General features: G+C 33.2%; 1 protein-coding gene across 1 annotated transcript in view; it reads right to left on the bottom strand.

The window, feature by feature from the left end:
- LOC142346248 (G-protein coupled receptor 54-like) overlaps window positions 1-21,368 on the bottom strand; it is a 71,805-nt gene that overhangs the window by 11,044 nt on the left and 39,393 nt on the right. Inside the window, exon 3 of the mRNA XM_075398763.1 lies at window positions 3,950-4,085. Coding sequence (XP_075254878.1) covers window positions 3,950-4,085 — 136 coding nt within the window. The remainder of the gene's footprint in view (window positions 1-3,949; window positions 4,086-21,368) is intronic.

Below are 21,368 nucleotides of genomic sequence, written 5' to 3'. Positions count from 1 at the left end.
AAAAATCGACGAAAACTACATAAAAAGCATACGAGTGGCCTTATTTCACTTCAAAATTTATTGAAAACAGGAAACAAGATCAAAATTTGATAGAAGAGATTTTATTAATAAGAGGATGCCGCTTTTTGTCTGATTCGCCGTTCCTTTCTAGTCCAATAATTGCAGATTACTTTTTTTGTAGTCACCATAAAATTAATCTGGTTACAATTCTTCGTGGGATTGAATAATTAAGTTTACTTGTTTCTGTCTCTTAGAAATTCGATAATGAAAAACAAAGGTTCACTTTTTGATCTCAAGAACTTATTTCGTGTTTGACGGGTAATGACAACGAATACTCTGCGTGACGTATTTGGTGTTAGCGCGATCAACTATTTATGTTTTCCTAAATAGATAGAATCAGTTAGAATCAATTAAAAGGATGCAAAATAATTGCCCATTTCCTCATATTCCTGTTTCATTCAAAGAATACGCAATCTTAAATGAAAACGAACAATTAAAATGTCAGCCAATTCAGGTTTCCTGTCATTTTTTTTACTTCTAACCTATTTCATTTGGTACTTGTGGTGGTGAAATGGAGAGGAAATTGTGGAACTCATATCCCGGGTATAATGTTAGAACCCACAAAAGCAACAAACAAGCTCAGATGAGCGAAAATTGATGTAATCAGTACAGAATTTTATTTTTTTTTCAGTGCTTTGTGCTGAATTTGGATAAAGTTTCAATGTTAGATGCGGTGTTTTAAAAGAAGCAACCTCCTACATTGTTAAGGTTATAAAATGTGCAAAAAGAAATGATGAAAAATCATTTTCACAATTCTATGATCACGTAATTCCTGCATTTTTTGTTCTGGAAGTTATAATGCATTTAACTTCTATTTGTAGGCCTCTAAGTTGAAAGTTGTTCACGCTTTTGAAGGTTAGCGCATCACCGATTTGATCGCAGAAATGAGTTCCTTATCGGAAAGAGAATATTACAGATTTAAAAAAAGCGTTTCTGATAATGCTCCGCAGTCAAAATTCATTGCAAATGCTAGCCTTGATGCGATTACCTTGATTTTCAATGCTGACTAAATTGCAGTTGAATCCTTGTTATTAGTTTCGAAGTTCAGAATAATTGTTCTTTGTGAGAAAAGTTGATCAGTCATTCAATCACGCAAGCTAAATCGGGTATAAACTTAGCTTGCGTGATTCATTTTGTGAACTAAACTTTCTCACAAAGAACATTTATTCTGAACTATGAGATTATTAAAAAGGATTCAACTGCAAATAACTCCGCATTGAAAATCCGTGAATTAACATCATAGCTATCATTTACAACCTTTTCTTTCAACTGACCTCTCTTAGGAGTTGCTGTGTAGCTATACATCAGGAAAATACTAATTTAATCAGTCAAATTCAAACAATCAATAGTTATCAAAAAAGACTGGAATTACATTGATCAGACGTCTGTTTTCTATACTTTTTCTTCTAAGAATTCAAAATTCTAGGTACAAAAATTTGGTTGTGGTTTTATTTCGGTGTCTTAAGTTTCATATGAAGTGAAAGTGATAGAAAATTCGACAACAAAACAAGGAATGATCCTGTTTTTTGAGATTAAAAGTTTGAAGTCAAAACTAATTATACATACAAATTGCATTATTTATGAAAACGAAAAAGCTATCTTTATTTCATTTTCTATTACTGCAGTAATTTTAACATTGGATAAAAGCAATTTTTGTTTAATTTCAAAGGAAAACTTCAATGAATATATATATTTATATATATATATATATATATATATATATATATATATATGTATATATATATATATATATATATATATATATATATATATATGTATATATATTAAAAGCTGATCATCTAAACTGTTTTCTTCTGTCAGACAGATGTTTTTCAAAGTGGGCCTGTAAAATGCATCTGATACGACCTTAACATACAAATAAATAATTAATTTAATGAAAATCGTCATTGGAAAGGAAATCAGACGCTGTAACAGAAATAAAGCAGTTAGTAGTTTTTCAATTCTATCAAACCGTTTCATCATTAGCTTAGCATTAACCAAAAGAGGCAAAGCAAAACAATTAGTAGCATTTTGATCAATTTTGTGTTAATTACTCGCTCAATTTTGTTTTAAATTTTTCTTTTTTACTGCTCAAATTTTTTTCAATTATCTCATGAGGCCGAGACGATAGTGCACTGCTTGGACGATAGTGCACTGCTTGGGCGTTTTCATTAAGTATATATATATATATATATATATACATATATATTTATATATATATATATATATATATATATATATATATGTATATATATAACATATATATATATATATATACATATATATATATATATATATATATATATATATATATATATATGTCATTCTTTCCCTCAATCTACTTCAAAAGCGTGCCCTTTTGACAGAAATGAAAGAAAAGCTAATTGGTAACTTATTGTCTTAAAGACGCTTGGCTCAATAACGGCACATGACTATTTACGTATATCATGACTCAAGAATTTTGCACATCAATAATGTTTTGAAATAAATAATTTCGGAAGTCCTGGTTTGAAACAATTTTTCCCCGAAAAGTAGTTACAAAAAAATGGTTCACAAATAAAGGCCATTTGCGAAATAATGCACTTTTTAACGTCTAGCATATTTTGGGAGTTTCTTATTAGAAAAAATTTCTGTTTCAATTTAGCCAATCATGCGAACGTTTTGTAAATTTGTATTGCCTAATTTTACGCAAAAATACAAAAAAGCAAACACAAAGGCAAAAAATTATCCATAAATTGCTGAATTGTGTGTATAAAAGTAACGAATACAATTTTTTAGCTACATAGCTATATCAACAATAAATTTTAATGCGAAATAATAACAACGGTAGAAGAAAAATTGTTAGCCTCGGAGGGTTTAATTTCATTGTCTTATCGAAAAAAATGATTTTTAGAACTCAATCTGGGCCAACACAAACTAAATTCGAAATTTATGTCGTTTTGGCAAATTATCCAGAAATTTTAGATTTTTCAGACGACTGCCAAGCATCACCAATAGTTTTAATTTCATCTTTTTTTGCTAGATATCCTTCTTTTGCATAGAAACTATAACAACCACATTTTTGGTAACACCCCCTTCGTACTTGCAGGAGCACATAAAGTTTATCATGCAAAATTCTAAAAATGATGATTATCTTGGTACATGCAAAATCCGGACGCTTAACTCCTCACAAACATTGTTGATTAAGATTAACTTTAAATTTTAACTTTAAACTACACACCGGGCAAAATTTCGAAGTTCATGAACCCGACTGACACGGGAAAGCATATAAAGCATAAACAAAGCATCTTGAGGACACAATTTCTTTATTTTGTAAACATTTGGCTTCGCTTATAAAGTGCTGATTGTGATATGAACTAAAAGAATCAGTAATTGGGGGGAAATACATAATCGTAGGGTTTCTCTACCGAGAACATGCATTTATTACGTTAGAAACATATGTACATTAAAGAAGCGGTCGGGGATCACTTCGAGTAGCACAACGGCTCTTGTACTGAAAGAGGACGACCCCACAAAAGTCAAAAATAAAGTATATAAAGATAATCAAACCCGTACCTAACTTCCAGAGTAATTCAGTACTGAAACAATTCACTACTGATTCAGAGTCAGTTCATGTGACATTTTGCTCAGAAATTTTCTGATTCAGACTCTGAATTATTAAAGTTATTAATTTTTATCAGAAACGAATGCTAATTTTTTGCGAGAGCGCTCGAAGCGCCAACTTCTTAGAAAATAATATATAACTCATAAGCATTTCCTCATCATTTGTTCTTCAACAGATGAAAAATAACAGATGACAAATAAAAGAGTTATAAAAAAAGAGAACTTTTAGAAATGAAATAAAAACTTTAGATGAGGAAACACGGAGATAATTGGGATGTGTACTAACCCAGCCAGCATGTCATGTTTGCGAATATTGCAGTGGAGGGCTGTCTGTATCGGATGGACTCTAGCGGGTATCTGAGAGCGACACACCTGTCTATTGACAGGAGACACAGGGAGAAACAGGACACCAACACAGACACCTGAAACAAAGAAATACTTACTCTTCGAGCTTCATATTTGAAACGTACTTTTCATGTTACAAAAGTGAAAATATATCCTTATATTAGCTTGAGGTTAATATGTTGGCGAGAGATTCAGGACGTATTGATAAAGCAGTTTTTGTTATGAACTTTTAGGTATGTAAGAACGGAAAATAATAGAAGCTACAAATAAATAAAAAGTTATAAAGCGTGTTCTGATCTATCCACGACATCAAAGCTTTGAAGAGTTTTTTTCTTTAAGCTTTTTCATCTGAGAATCGTTTTCAGTGTTGTCCTTTTTTTCGTGTCAATAACAACAGGTACATACCGCCACTTTCAATAGTATGGTTGGCCCAAAACTGACATTTGGGCATGTTAAAAGTTAAGAAAGAACAATCAAACTCGAGCACTTCGGCAAATCTCAATAATAAAAAATCTAACCAAAACCAAGACCGCACTTACGTACTTCAAATATACTTCGAGTCAAATTTGTACTTAATAGGGCGTAAAATTGATCAAAAGTGAGAACGTTTTGCATATGGTTTTCGTCGGCCATCACTGACTTTAAAATTTTGAATAATTTAACTTGCAAAATTTTTTTAAATTTTGCAACAAAAATCGACAGAAGTTTGCGAAACAATAGTAGAAATCCTTAGCTCTTAAACATTGCTTACTTCAAAAATAACTTTATGGGTCGAGTGCTTGATGATCGTCTCAGATCACAGTTTTTTGAAGTCTGGAGCGTTTTAAACGGAAATGTTGAGAGTCACAAAAAGCCAGAAAGATAAGAAGGAGGTTCGGCATTGTGCGTTTGAACATAATCTTCCAAACCGTCAAAATTATAAGAAAATGAAACTCCTTTATACGCGTCACAAAAAGAAGTGAACAAATCTCAAACTAAAAAATGCGCTGGTTGTAAATTTTGCTGCGTTTCTGCTCGTTTTGCGGTCTCTGATCACTGGAACCATTATAAAATGACCCCTGACACCTTATCTTGTGCTGAATAATACTATGATTTATAATCAACTATTGAAATTACAGGAAAAAATATTTAGCATAATTCATCATTATCAAAAAATCACGCAAAGTTAAAAAAAATCTAGCTTCTAAATATAACAATTTATGCATCAGATAAAAAAATACAGAGCGCTATATACAACAAAAAATTTACAGGAGAATTCCACTGTAAGGGAAAAAATCTAATAGAATTTCAAATTTTTTCAACAATAAAATATTTGCTTGCAACATCAGTACAAAGAAATTTTTACCTGATAGATAAAAAAACTAATCGAAGAGAGACGAAAACGAAATCAGAAGAACATCGATTGTAAGAAAAACTCATATTAACATTGGAAAATTGCAGCATTGTAGAATTTCGGCAATTCCACAAAACTTTTCATACAACAGCTTAAAAAAGTTTTTTCATATTTTTGACAACAATCAGTTGGGTAATTTTGAAGGTAAACAAATGCTAGTTTTTCAAACGAGTACGGATGTCAAATGATGATAATAAAATTTAAAACACCGCGAATAGACAATTAGGAAAATCAGATCTCAACGTTGGGAGTTTGTTGAAAAGAATCAATTTCAAACAATTTTTTCAGTTTTTAAAATTCAAAAAAAAAAGAAATGTCTTGCTCTGGGAGCCATCTAAATAATAGAAAGAAAATTTCTTAAAGAAAGAAGGAAACCAAAAACAATACGATGAAATTTTCTATAATTTTAAGTAGGAAGCCACTTTTTTACTTTTAAAAAACTATACATATATAACTCAAACATTTAAAAAGTGGAAGTTTGAGGATGATATTTTCAAAAACTAAAATTTTGATGCCACGGTGGCAAATTAAAAAAGGAAGCAGCCTATTGCAAAAAAAATTTGAGAACAAATAGTTTCTTTGAGACATCATAATTTTAATTAATTTAATAGATTAGATGAAATTTGCTTTAAACATTTTAGATATAGTTAGTGATATTCAAAGTCAATTTTTTAGCATAAAGGAAGTTTCTTGAAACAAATGATTCTAACTTTCTGCAGTTCTGAAAATGGGACAAAAAAGAAGTTTTTTGACATCTAAAAAAGTCCTGAAATGTTTTTCATAAATATTTATCTTTTTCTTGAATTCCAAGTAGAATATTTGGCGATGTTTAATATGGAATAAATAGAACAATTTAATAATTTAAAGCTCAGGATTGGAAAAAGAGAAGAATTTTTTTTTGTTTTTTACCAAATTTGTGTCAAGTTTTTTTATTGCCACCGGATAGCTTACGAATGTGTTTTCCGAGCAATAAAATTTCGACAAATAGCACTTTTATAACATTAATGTGAAAAATGATATAACTGCAATGAACTGCGCCTATATATATATATATATATATATATATATATATATAAATATATATATATATATATATATATATATATATATATATATATATATATAGACATATACGTATATATATATATATATATATATATATATATATATATATATATATATGTTTATTCATTTATAAATTTATAGATATAAATATATTCGTTATATATATATATATATATATATATATATATATATATATAGTATATAGATTTGCAAGATTGTCTGCTACATAAAGGACAAAAAATCAATATTTTTTAAAATTTTAAACTTTTTTAAACTTTTTAAACTTTGTTTTAGTGACCTTCGGCGGCCAAGTTTTAACCGAATCAGCAAGAACTTATGTGAATGCAGCTATTAACTAATTTTTTCACTGTTTCTAAACAAACAACTCCAGGTCTACGTTGGTGCAAGTTAGAGTAAAAATGATTACGTCAATTTAGCACCAAATTCTTGACGTGGATTTGGAACATTGGGTGGATATTGGACATAGTTTACAACAATTCATGATGTTATTTTTGCAAGGAAATAGGATGTTTTCTGGCGTTCTAAGTAACTTCAATAAATCAACTGTTGAGATGTGTCATATATAAGTCAGACAAAATTCAAATATTGTCTGATTTAAGTGACATACAGTGCGTCTTGATGCAGAATTTTTGAGCACTAAATTGTTACTGTTTTTTAACGGAAATTATTCTTGAGGAGTACATTGTCTTTTACTGTGGCCTGTGTCTACATTTTGCTTGAGCTGCAATTGAATAGTTGATAATCCCAGTTTCTCGTTTTTTGACATGTCAGTGCAAAAAGCTAAACGCAACACACGATTAAGTTCAAACATTTTTTGCAGAAACATGTTTTAGACATATATCTTTGTCTTCGATTCGTTTCCCTATTGGATTGAACTGGTATACACGAAGAGATCACATATTGTGTGATCTGTAGTAAAGCCAGTCCCAATTTGACGTTGAAAAGATCAGAAGTAGCAAATACTCGAAAAAGTAAAATGAAATTGTAATGCAATGGTAATCTACAATATAGCGTATAATACAGTTCACAAATTTAACTGCAAGAACGTAATATCCGGACGGATTTCAAACCGGTGAAACTAACTGAGCGATGTAAAATTTTTCTAGTCTCAATTGGGAGAGCAGCCGTTGCAACTTATTCAAAAAAGCAAAACTAGCATCAAGCTCCTAGCCCACAAACATCTTTGAGGGTTCAAACAATAAAATTTTTGGTTAAAGTTTGCTATCACTTTGTTCGTCATGTCTGAGCATTATCGATCAACACCTAGCCAGAACTTGTAATTTTGTCCAATATTGATGAGACTTTGAATTGATGTGGCTGTTTATTTACGCTTCCGATGCAAATTAGATATTTAATATTGTACTGGAAATAATCAACACTTTAATTGATATCGATCTTATAACAATCCAATTTCTTTAAAAGTTGGTTATTATAGACTGGCGATAATAAGTTTAATAAGATTATGTCTCCTAATGGAAGAAGAACTCTTTAAAAAGCAGACAGAACCTATCAAAAATCAACAAAGCTTCCGACAGATCTATCCTAGTGATGCCTTCTTTGTCTGTCTAGACTGATCAAATTGAACACTCTTGACTTATCTTCATTGGGCCAAAAATAGAAGTGGCCGAAAAAAAGCATATCGCAATAACTTTTGTGCATTGTTAATTAATTCTTCTCTGATAATCTTTTAGCTTTATCACTTTGGGATGTAAATTAGAAGTTAATTAAGTTAATCCATTCAATTTTGGCTAAATCCTTCATACAAATACAGAAATTATCCACCAATTTTAAAGCAAAAAAGCAATGACACTCGGGAGAAAACATTTGATATTCAGTTTATGATTAACCAGATATACACTGAACACCTATAAACTAATGAATCAGCATAATTTGTGGACCACTTCCTCTTGTACCCCCCACCCCCCCCCCCCCCCCCAGCGGGTGAATAATATTTGCAGAGGAACGTGTCATATTTTTACTAATGATTTGCTATGTAATGACACGTGCTATGTAACGGGGGGGATAAAGTAATAAAGTACGGGGGTAGGGGGATACAGAAAAGATCCTAATTTCTTTCAAAATTTTTCCTGCACAAAAGAATCCTGGTCCCTAACATAGCAAAATCTTAATAGGTAACGGGCCTGGTTAAACAAAATCTTCAAGACCCAAATCATAAAGAACCGAATTAACTCTCATATTCAATATTCGGCTGCACAAAATTTTTTGAAAATTCAAAGAATTCTGTATCTTTTCTGGATATATTCTATTTGCCAAACTCAAATTTAGTGTTTCATGTTATATTCGCAGTCAGCTACTATCAACAATAAATTTACATCAATTGGAAAATAAAAATAAACTATATGAGGCAAAACTTGTACATAAAGCATTGCTGCACACTTGTTCTGACAGCATTAGTTTCCAAACGAATTTCGATTTAAAAAAATTTGATGTTATGGAACGTACTTCTAGGCTATTGGTTACCTCTTTAACAGTTTAGATCAATACAAAATGAGAGTAACGAATTCATCACTAGAAATGAAGTAATCACTAGAGCGCCACAAAATCAATTTTTACTAAATCTTTAGAAAAATATATAATTGTTTTTATGATACTCTTCATCAATAAGTTTTAGCGAATTGTGGTTTAAGTAATGTTGGTGCTTAATTAAAGTTAGTTAGGCAAATTAATAGGTTACGGGCCGACTCAAACAAAAACTTAAGACTCAAAGCATAAAGAATTGAAGTAACGCTCATTTTCAATATTTGGCTGCACAAAAATTTTTAAATTATTGAGATCTCGGACTTCTGAAAATTTTGAAAAATTGAACACAATTTGAACTTTTTTTCTTACATTAGCTATTTTGCCAAATTCAAACTTATTCTAATTATTTCATTTTATAGTCGCAGTCAGCGAATGTAAACAATAATTTTTTGCATCAAATGCAGACTAAAAAACACCCTGAGACATAAACTTGGGTACCTAAAAACGATGCTGCACTTTAGTTCTGACAGCCGCTTTTACCATTTTTTTAATATCATTGTTTTTGAAACACTTTTCACCAAATAATTTTTAACGAAATGATGGTTGAAGAAAACTTAGTGCTTAATAGATAAACTAATAGGTAACGGGCCAAGATGAACAAAATCCCCAAGATTCGAAGTAACGCTCATTTTCAATGTTTTACTTTTTGAAAATTTTCAAAAGTTTGAAATACTTCTCTGCACGTTTTTGGACATATTCTATTGTCAAATTCAAATCAAGTGTTTTCATTTGATATTCGCAATCAGCCACTATGAACAACGACTATTTGCGTCAAATGCGAAACACAAATAATCGATCTGCGACATAATTTCTATACTTACAGCGGTGCTACAAATTGATCCTGACAAAAAAAGTTTTCAAACGATTTTCGATGAACATGCAAAATTATTTTTATTCATATTTGCGGTCTTGGAACTCGTTCACAGACTAGTGGTAACTTCTTTAATGTTTTTTAGGGCATTGCAAAATCAAAGTAAATAGTTCATCACTAGAAATGAACATGTCACGACATCGTGTCAAGCAAAAAATTGTTTTTTTTTTAAAACAGGCGATCTATTCTGATAGATTGAGCGGGGACAATCTATACTGATAAGTTTTTGACTCACCCAATGAGTGGGGAGCTCAAAACTTAGTGCATTCTCATACTAGCTGTAACTCAGTGGCGGGTGAAATGTGATAGCCCAGAACAGGAAGTTTTACCTCAAACAATTTTTCCAAGAAGGAAACGAGTGTGATCGCATGGGTTGAACTGATAACAATGATCGTCTATGAACCAAGATTTTCTAATTAAACCGGCATTCGTCTTAATCTCGTCAATTTTAAGATACTCTTCACCAGTCCTTTTAAGATGTTCTTCGTTAGTTTTTCAACTAATTTAGTTGTAAGGCGTTTCGCTGAACGAAAACAGTTTCATGAAAAATATAATCAGGTTAGTCAGTTTATTTCTTATTTTTATTCGTTCGCTGCCAGGTTTCTACCTAAAACTAAACGTAAATTTATGTTTTTACTTCATTTTGTAAGAAAAATCTAATTATTAGAAAAAATGTTTAGAAAAACTCAAAATTAGACACCAATATCCACGATGTTTCTTTTTTCTGCTCATGATTGTTATTATTTTGAAAAACGAAGCTTCAATTTTTAAAACTGCTTTTGTATGAATGGACTATACTAGCCAACCTCTTTGTTTGATCTGGGCTGTCTTAACATGCGCTTTCACTCTTACTCACCATTCATCACTGTGTGCTTCATCATAATTTATATCTTTTTATTATTGATTTTTATCTCAATTGTTTTAATTTTTCTGAATAGTTTGGCCCATTTAATTATAAATGAAGCAAGATTCTGCGTTGCTAAACTCGTAAGAGCCACATTGTTTACTAAAAAATGTTTCTGCATTTGTTGTTATTAATTTAATGTACTTTTTTAAAGACATTTTATGAACGGTTGTTAAAAATTTCTTGAACTTAATTTTATTGTTTTTTTTTAGCAACTGGTGTGAATAACTAGACAAGTAGTCGCGCACGAATGCAATTCTCATGCCGAAAAATCTATAATTTGAAGAACTGACTTTATAAAAAGCCATTATGAAAATTGGTTTCCAAACTCACAGTATAAATCATTTATGCGTTATTGAATGAGTGCTAGACGATGAGCAAATAACATAAATTTTCACTTATTGACTTTTTGAGTTCCGCAAAGAGACAGTCTGGTAAGATAAGTGACGTTTTATGGTTAGAATAGCGAGTGTTTCGTACAGTTTGACAGGAAACAAAAGTCGTCTAATTTATGAAAAGTTTCTTGATGATTCTAACTACATCCAATTTCCGGTATGGGATATCGAACAAATGAACAATTTTATATGACATATTCTGACCTCACAGTCACATTGCATTTTAAATCAACTGACTAATATTGAAGTTCTTTGTTGATATAGGGACAGCTTAAACTGCAGTTCATTATTGTTTACTTGACGGAAAAAACGGAAATTTGTTGTCTGCGAGGGTCTCTGCGCGGGGGAATGGGGGATTGTGACTACACTTGCATTTTTTCGTGAGCACCTCTTACATTTGCGTTTTGCGGAATCTGCTAACGTTTACAAACAGGAGCGATTTTCGTTAGAGTTCTTAGTAGTTCAATATGAACAAAGTGCCCAATGTAAGTAGATTGCACAGAATATTGCATGTAAATATTCATGTAAACTTGAACAAAAACATGTTAATGAGAGTTAAGAATCAGTAAATGTTTCCGTGCGTAAAGTCTTTTCAAATGGAGAACGCGAGAAAACATTTGAGATAAAAATCAATAATAAAAAGATATAAATTATGATATCAAAATGATGAATGAAGCACACAGTGATGAATGGTGAGTTAGAGTGAAACACCATGTTAAGACAGCCCAGATCAAATAAAGAAGTTGGCTAATATAGTCCATTCATACCAAAGCAGTTTTAAAAATTGAAGCTTCGTTTTCCAAAATAATAACAAACCAACATTGAAATTAAAAAAAGGGCATATTTAGCTATCGTCATAAGAAATGAACTTGTTTTTTCTTTTCCTCTGAGACAGTTGAGAAGGGGTCCATGGCCCAATAGTTATCTCTGTGCAGCCATTCACGTATATTTTGCAAATGAGTGCTGCTTACTTGAGAAATTTCTTGATTACAGGAAACACTTTTTTATTATGATTATTAGCAGTCTTAGCAGATGCATTGTATATACAACACAGTGTCTAAGTCGCAGACAAATTTGTATACGTCTACTGATTCAGTTCATGGTTGTACATAATTAAGGAGTCTGGACTGTGGAGGTCACTAGAGCATGACAAATACCAAAGGTGCCTTCAGCTCCTGTATGAAGTAGATAAGTTAGACCGACTTCAAGTTGGCATCAAATTTCAAGACCCGAAGTAATATTAGTAATATCGGTATAGCGTACCGTTACTGCGAGTGGTAAAAATCCTATTTAAATTAAAGCGTAAGAGTTGCAAAGAACAATCTATAATCGCATATTTTTTTGCCATTTTTTCATCAGCCAAGCCAATTGCTGTTAACTACCCGAGGCATTGATTGGCGCAATCATTTTAAATCGAATCGCGTTTTCTGAGGGGTTAAATGATATAACGGTTAAAAAATTGTGGTTAAAATATAGGGGGTTAAAAGAATAGGGGTGAAAAAACAGGCCATCATTCAATTTTGGTTTTAGCTCAATAATAATTGCTGAAATTTGCTGGTTTAGAGCAAGTTAATAAAAAATAGAGCTTTTCGAAGATATTTATATGAATGATAGTCCAATAACGCGATGTGCAAAATAACTGATCTGTCGATCTTTCAAGTTCTTTCAAAATCTTGCAACAAACATCCTACGAGATTTATATTGCAAGATCTTGCAAGACGATGGTAACATTGCAAATTCATCCAAGCTGTCCATTGTCTGTAATAATCTTGCAAGATGTTGCAATACAACCAACCGGTCTCTTCTAGGGCGATCATCCCCCATTATAAATTTACCATTTATGGTATTGTACTGTCGTTGTTACATAATATCCTTTGGTAACATTTTCCTTCTCGTCAAACAAGCTGTTACGCAACTACTAAGAAGCGTTTCCGAGATGTTTCCGGGTACATTTGTTTCACCAAATCACCAAATTTGATGTCTAAACATGGCACGAATCGAATTGGAGCCCCAATTTCCGTTCTGTTTCCTGAACTCACTGCAACCTAACCCCCATCAGTGCATGTAACGAGGATGCCTCGAAGCGTCAAGGGAGAGAAAGAGCAATGTCTGAATTAGGGCACTGGTGTACCCTGTTAATTACATACATTCTCCTGTACCTCTCAAGTTACACAGGTTATGTCACTTTTTGTCTTCACCTCAAGACACAGCCCGCCATCTTATTCAGAATGCAGTCATTAGGCGACTGATGAATTGACCGAATGGGAGTTTAGCCGATAACCAAAAAACAAATTGAGCCGACAATTTCTTAACTGCGCTGATAATGTGTTGAGCATTGAGTGATAGTGAAATGATTGTGGCCATGCCTCGGTAAAGATAAGATGGCTCATATCTTACAAAAATGTTGCAATTTGATTCAAATATGGCAAGATTCTGGTAAGTTATCCTACGTAAATGTTTTTTATCATAGAGGCTCTCAAGCGGCCTAATATTTAATTGTTGCGCCCTAATTCCAAATTTCAGGGGTTGAGCTATTTGCAGGGGGAGCTATGTTTTTGTCTCACATCGTATACAGTAATACGGGTTTGCTGAACTGTATTAAAGTATGTTAGAAATTCTGACTAATCAAAAAAACTTTGATTTTCCAATTTTCTATCGATCAATACGAAGTTTTTCGGCTTCATTTGCTACTGCTTCCTTGTCGGCTAAACGCACAGTCGGCCAAAACTCCCCGCACCCGACCATTCCCTCTAGTGCATGCATGTATTGGGCATATATGGCAATGCACACTCATAGCCCGAGGCATACCCGGTTACAGAGTGGTGGTAATGTTTCAATTAGCATAAATATTCACTTTGCATAGGTGTACATTGTAGTCATTACCATCAAAAGACAAACACCCGATACCCTTATATAGCAAAATGTATGCAGTTATGTCCCCTGAGAAAGAAAAACCACGAATAATGTGCAATTTGAGAAATGATAGCTGATCTGACTTGTCTTGCAAAATTAGAAGCGGAACAAAAGAATCGTTTAGCTTTTCAATCTGTCACTAGAAGACCATACCCCATCACCTGTACATCAAATTGCATAATCGAACTCTCCAAAGAATAAAAAATGTTGTATATCTTTACCCGCTTAACTGCGCTCATTGTTATTTGATACAATATCATGGCCTATTATAGCGAAAGAAGCTAATTGGTTACTAAAAATTGAAGTAATTTAGGTAAAATGCTCAAACCATTGACGTCAATTGTTACAACTGTTCAGTTTAAAAGCAGTAACTCTTTATACGGAAAACAGCAGGTTCAAAGATTTTTGAAGAGACTAAAAGACTGTTATGGCTCTATAATGAGCCCTTTAATTAGCCTTAAAGACAGAACTAGACAAAAAGAACTAAGGAAGCCAGTTTTTGCAACTCTCTCTAACTCGATCTGAAACCAATCAAGCGTTTAGGTTTCAATATGTCATATCCATCCTTTTCCCATTCGTAAGTCTGTTTTGAGAAGCTACATGACAACGGCGTCAACTAATTATTACAAAATTGTTAAATCTTCCTTCTCTTCATGGATCATTTGCCTGAGAAAAAAAAACAAAGTTACGTTGACAGAGAAGAGTATATTGATAAAATTCTGAAAAATATCCGGGAAAAGGAAACGGCCAGTTCCTGTTCTGTAGTATATCGAAGTTTCCGACATAATTGGGTTTAGTTTTCCAAAAAAATATCAACCCCAAAAAACTTGCAAAAATTTGCTAATGCCCCCATTCCACCCTCCTCCTCCCCCCCCCCCCTCCTCCCCCCTCCTCCCCTCCTCCTCCTCCTCCTCCTCCCCCCCCCCCCCCAACCACCACCACCACTACCACCATCACCACCACACACCTGCTCTATGTGGCATATTTTGTATTTAAAATTTAAAAGTTGCCCACGGCTCTTAACAGAAAGAGTTAATTCTGCCCTTTCGGAAGTGTGAACATTCCATTAGCAGATGAATAGATTTGTTGTGTTAAATGATAAATTAGATTAGACCAGTAGCCATACGCGTACCCCTTTATTGTATCCTGGCACACATCAGTTTAAAGGAAAAGTAATAAAAAGTGACAATTTGGGTACCTTCAGGGTCTAACCAAGACAATGTATGTGTTGGTGTGTTAGTTATTAGTATTATTTAGCACTTGGTTGGTTCTGTCTCTCCCTTTCAAAGGGAGAGCTACTCTTCTATCTTATCACCGTTGCAGTATTGTTTGTTTCTTTGATTTTGGCCATCAGTATTGTCTGCAGTACAGTGGCTCTGAGGAAAAAAAAAGAATGCAAGCGTAGATAATGCTCATTACTCTATTATACCAAAATGAGCAAATTCGAAATCTAATTTCTTTGTTCGAATCATTGACTATGGCTAAGGTAGAATTTCTGAAAGTAATAGAATTTTGTGCTTTTTGATTAGATTGAAAACTGCCTACTATGAATACTGAATACTGCTGTATAAACCAAAATTGAAATTGCACGACTGAATTATAATTTGGAATAATTTTTTCTGAAGACAATCATCGTATATTGCGAATCATCATATATTTACATACTTCATTAGTCGCCATTGGGCCAAGGAGAAAGCATGGTAAAATAAAAAAAATCACGTCAATTCTATATAGTAGTCGTACCTTTGTGGCCTTGTCTTTCAACCTTCAAGCAAAGTTAGGTAAATAGATAACAAGCAGTGAGCAAACAATCAATTTGAAAACAATATGGAAGACAATGGATCGGCAAAGTTAGGGAGAGTAGTTATTACGTCACAAACAACCAGTCAGAAACCAGATCAGAATGAGTGTAATGCATGTAAATTGATTTGAAAACATTTATCACTCTACTCATTGGAAAAGCCGTTTTTATGGCCTGCAAATGTCAAAAAAGAAAACAACCGAAAAGAAAACAAAAGATTACTTCGATACAAAAACAATTTTCCTGTGAAACTTGAGTTGGAAAAGGATTTATCAATAAAGATGAAAGTAATTTCAACAAAGACTGCCTCAGCAAAAAATTGTAAAAATTTTTATTCAAAGAAAACAAAGAGAGCAGTTTACAAAAAACTTCTTTCGAGAAATATCCACTGGAACATGTCAACAACCCGGGTTAAATTTTTCCGCCCAAAATGACGTAAGAGTGGGGCTGCAATGGGAGGATTTTTTAGGAAAATGCAGCTCAAAACTCTTACATCTTTTTGGGATGCATTGGGCTTCCAACGGGGGCAAAATTGTGTAAGAGTGAGGGGGTAAAAGACAAATTAACCCCCCCACTCTTACATCTTTTTGGTCTGTCAAGGGGGGTAAAACGATGTAAGAGTTCGGGGGTAATGGAGAAATAATTACCCCCGAACAATAAAACGTGATGTGGAACAATCAATTTTTTACGTGCAATCTTTTTTGCTAACTATTGCTTCTAACTTATTCAGCATTTATACTCCCTCATCTTTTGAGAGTTAGACGAACAGACAATCTATCAAAAGTCAGCACCGCTTTTGTAAACTTTGAAGGGGGGAATAAATAACGCCACATTTTGATCATGGCTAATGGGGAGAAGCCACTACAATTGAACTAACTACTTAGTTTATTCAGTCAACTATTTTGGCAATGTTGCCCAGCTTCGATAACTTTTTAATCTGAAGAATCGTAAAAATTCTATAGTTTTTTGGCAGTATTCCAATTGTTTTTTAAGTTGGACTGCTCTGGTGCAATGCTGTTTAATCTTGCATCGGTGCTGCTTCTGTATGTAGAGAAGCAGCAAAAATGAAAAGACCCTACTTGACCCATAATTCCTATGAAAAGAGTTCTACCCGACCCATGAAATTGAATTTGGCTGGACTTATGAAAAGAATTAGCCTCGACTTTAACTAGGGTCCTCGACCGCCCAATGTAATTCAATGTTTATCCACCTGGAATTAGTAAGTCTTTTCATAGTTCCAAGTCTAGACTAGGGTACTACTCTCATTTACATGCAGAAGCAAAAAGGAAGAGATAGAATAACGGAGTTAGGATAAATTTAAAAAAATGTTGAGCTTGACCTTATAAATGAAGCCACCTTGAACATCAATACGTTTCCCACCCACTCAGTTCGAGTGGGGGTAATTAAAGTAATGACTATATTTTCTTTTGTTGCAATTTTAGACTGTAAATGAGAAAATAATGATCTGCTATTTTCAGAGTGATTTAATGTATCAAACATTTTTCAAAATGAGGAATAGGCGAGGCAATTTTTTCCTCAGCTGATATTTTTGTAGGAAAAAAATCGCACAGTTATTTTCGCAACTCCTGGAATTAAGCTTTGCTTAACATTGTTGAATTATCTCTAAAAAAGTTGAGTTTCTTCACAAATTTGAAACGTCTGCTGGAAATTTTGGTGCTGCGCCCACGCTTGAACGAACTCTCCTGTTATTGCAGTTGCATGGCACATCTTATATTTAACATTCCAGTAAACGTAAATTATGAAAGTACGCTAAATATTTACAGGACAGCTATTTTTCTTTACAGCTTACCACAAGAATTGAACGCAAGACACAGAATTGTATAACAATTCGTTAAAAAAATATTTAGAGGTACTCAGGTACTCCCACATGGAAAAACCAATGGGTAATGTGCAAATCGTCACTCAGGAAAAAGCTAACTCAAGCAAATAAAATATAATCGCCATTTCTTATTGAAAAGGGGGTCTCGGTGACGTCACCACGATCAAGTACGCATGATTCGATGAAATTTGTGAAAAACTTTTCAAAAGATAAATTGTATACATTTTTGTAGCCTACTGGGTTAATTTCAGTTTCGTGTAATTTCTGATCGGCTGGACAAAGGTTTAATAAATAGCTTCGAGGCCCTCCCTGTGCATGTTCGGCTTGGAATTGGTTCAGAAGCGTCCGAAAAGAAGCATTCATTAATAGTGTTTAAAAAATTAACAAGACTGCTAAACTCTATGGCGTTTCTGGGCCGAGGAAGCCACTTAGGGGCCTAAGAGAGCCCCTATGAGTAGGCATTATAGTATAACGCGAAACGCGATCCCCCCCCCCCCCCCCAATAATCGTAATTATATCACTATGGGGCTATACTTTGATGGGGGAGGGGGGGGGGGGGGCTATAATGAGAAATACCCCTAAGTTGCACAGTGCAGATTACAATAAAAATGTGAGTTAAAAATTTAACAAGAGAAATTTACAGACACTATTTTGCGTCACGTCTATATAAATTATTTCATGTTTGCGTCATCATGATTTCTTCTCTTTGATCAGCTGTACCTAGACATTGTCAGAATTGATGGACCTGTCAAATATGGATTCAGATTAACGTTTGATCAAAATTTGTATTGTTTTTACATGAAAAGCTTTCATTCAAAATATACTGTTTAATCACGCTTCGAAATTCGCAATTATACTAATGAAGTCATTATAACGGTACATCAAGCGTGAATTTTGGGCAACAAATTTTTGAACTGTTGTACTGTTTTCTTTTAATCAAACTAATTACTCAAGATGCCTCAAAGCAGTTTTTCGTAATTACTTTGAAATTTTCTCACCCGGTCCACTAAATTTGCTGTGGAATGTGGTTCTTTTTAATTTAACATATCTAAAGTGTTCGAATGAGAACTAAAGATTTACAAGATCTTAAGTGAACTAAATTGTACTTGTTTGTTATTTTCTTTTGAATTAGAGTGGGGGGAGTCAGCAACAATTTTCTACAGGGATGAGTTTAGGTTTAAGCGTGTCAGAACATTGTGTCTAATGCAAAAAGCGAGATTTGTTTTTAGAGGAATTATATCCAACAAAATAATTAGGCTTTAAATTAAATTTTAAAAAAAAATTATCATTGAATTTTTCCAACATTTAAAGCATAATGGGCCATTTTTTGTAGATATTACCTAAAAGATTTACAGCTAACATTGCACTGATTTATATACAAAAACTTGACTGAAACACAACCTTTTCAGATAAATCGTTTCATTCTTAATCCAGTTATGATCACAAGTATTAATCTCCAGCTAATTCGTAATATCAAATTATATAGTTCAATCGGACTAATCGATTTTTTTAAAGTTCATTTATTTGAAACAGTTACTCAGAATTCTGCATTTCTTCGGGCATTCATATACTTTCTGTCTGCCTTCAGATGCCTGCCCGAACATACAATTCTTTTTACTTTGTGTCTCCAACCTTAAGTTTGCATTCGGAGGCTTGTTTCAAACCTTAAATTTGCGTTCGAAAATAAACAAATTATTTTTCAATCCATTCAAATCTTAGTGATATGTTTTCTACACTTTTTTTCTCGGAATGTCCTCGAAAAAATTCCTAAAGCTTATTTCAAGTTTTTCCTGAGACAATTTGGCCAAAAGCCTTTGAAAATTTATTCAAAAAAGTAATCATAATTGCTTCCATCGCGCGATTGGAAATTTTTTTTATCGTAGTACCATTGTTACTCAGGTTAGCAAATGGATTGGATTGTTATAGGTTATTTTAGTAGTACCTTGATCTCAAGTGTCTCATTTAAAGCATAATGGGCCAATTTTTTTGCAGATATTATCTAAAAGATTTACAGCGAACATTTAACTGATTTATGTACAAAAACTTGACTGAAACACAACCTTTTCAGATAAATCGTTTCATTCTTAATCCAGTTATGATCACAAGTAATAATCTCCAGCTAATTTGTAATATCAAATTATTTAGTTCAATCGGACTAATCGATTTTTTTTTAAAGTTCATTTATTTGAAACAGATACTCAGATTTCTGCATTTCTTGGAACATTCATATACCTTCTGTCTGCCTTCAGATGCTCTCCCGAACATACAATTCATTTACTTTGTGTCTCAAACCTTAAGTTTGCATTCGGAGGCTTGTTTCAAACCTTAAATTTGCGTTCGAAGATTAACAAAGTATTTTTCCATCCATTCAAATCTTAGTGATATGTTTTCTACACTTTTTTTCTCGGAATGTCCTCGAAAAAATTCCTATAGCTCATTTCAAGTTTTTCCTGAGACATTTTGGCCAAAAGCCTTTAAAAATTTATTCAAAAAAGTAATCATAAGTTTCTTCCATCGCGCAAATGGAAATTTTTATCGTAGTACTATTGCTACTCAGGTTAGCAATTGGATTCGATTGTTATATGTTATTTTAGTACCTTGATCTCAAGTGTCTCATTGCAACTAAAAACACTGTAAATTAACCAACAGACACTAAAAGGTGTTTTTTGTTTACTACTCACTGAATCCAATCAAAGCAAAAACTGACATTTTCAGCAATTAATAAACTTTTCAAAAGTTATTGTTGCCTAGTTTATTGTTTTATAAAAGTAGGCATAAATAGGTAATCTTCTTTTATCTAATAAAAACAATTAGGTTTGACGCGTGTACTCAAATGTTATTTGCGGAATGCTCAAATTTTAACATTCGCCTTAAATAAATTGGATCTTTTCTGTTAGTACCCACGAGCTTCATATTGCCGATATATCTCCATCACTAAGTTCGAGTTTTTCCTCTGCACCAACGTCAAACTATTTTTCATCAATAACCGAGTACCTGTGTAAATTGAAATTTTCAGTTTGGCTAAGATTTTGGGTGAAACGTTGTTTCTATATGCGTTAATTTGAAACATTCACTATGTTAGGAGCTAGGCGTTAGAGCGGAATGGGCGCAGAGTCGTATACAAAAAATGCAAATCAAAACTGTAAGTTTGATTGACCAAACAATCTCTTTGTTTATTTTGAAGTACAGCAAACGTAATATATGGCGAATTAAATAAGTCGTAATTCCTTGAATATCTATGGCGAGCGATGCGACTGCGCTCCACTCAGCCTCACTGCTGCCACAACCCTCATGACGAGGAGAAAAAACTGCGACCACGGATACACGGATAGACCTTCGGTACGTTATTTATTTTAAAAAAATCACAGAAAGTTGCCTGTAAAGTAATGAGAAAAGGATCGAACAATCGGAGCAAGGGAATTATTCGGCTCTCAATCTTATTTTACGGCATTCAACTCTGCGCCTGCTTGGTTCTACCGGTGCTATGAAAATTGGCCGACAGGGCATTTTGCCGACAAAGAAAAATGAGAAATTTAGCCGACAATTTTATCACAAAATTCGCCTTAAATAAATTGGATCTATTCTGTTAGAACCCACGAGCTTCATATTGCCGATA

This window comes from Convolutriloba macropyga, chromosome 9 (assembly GCF_964194025.1).
Source record: "Convolutriloba macropyga chromosome 9, txConMacr16.3, whole genome shotgun sequence".
In the NCBI taxonomy this organism is placed as follows: domain Eukaryota; kingdom Metazoa; phylum Xenacoelomorpha; order Acoela; family Convolutidae; genus Convolutriloba; species Convolutriloba macropyga.
This window is presented reverse-complemented; position numbering and strand designations above follow the sequence as displayed.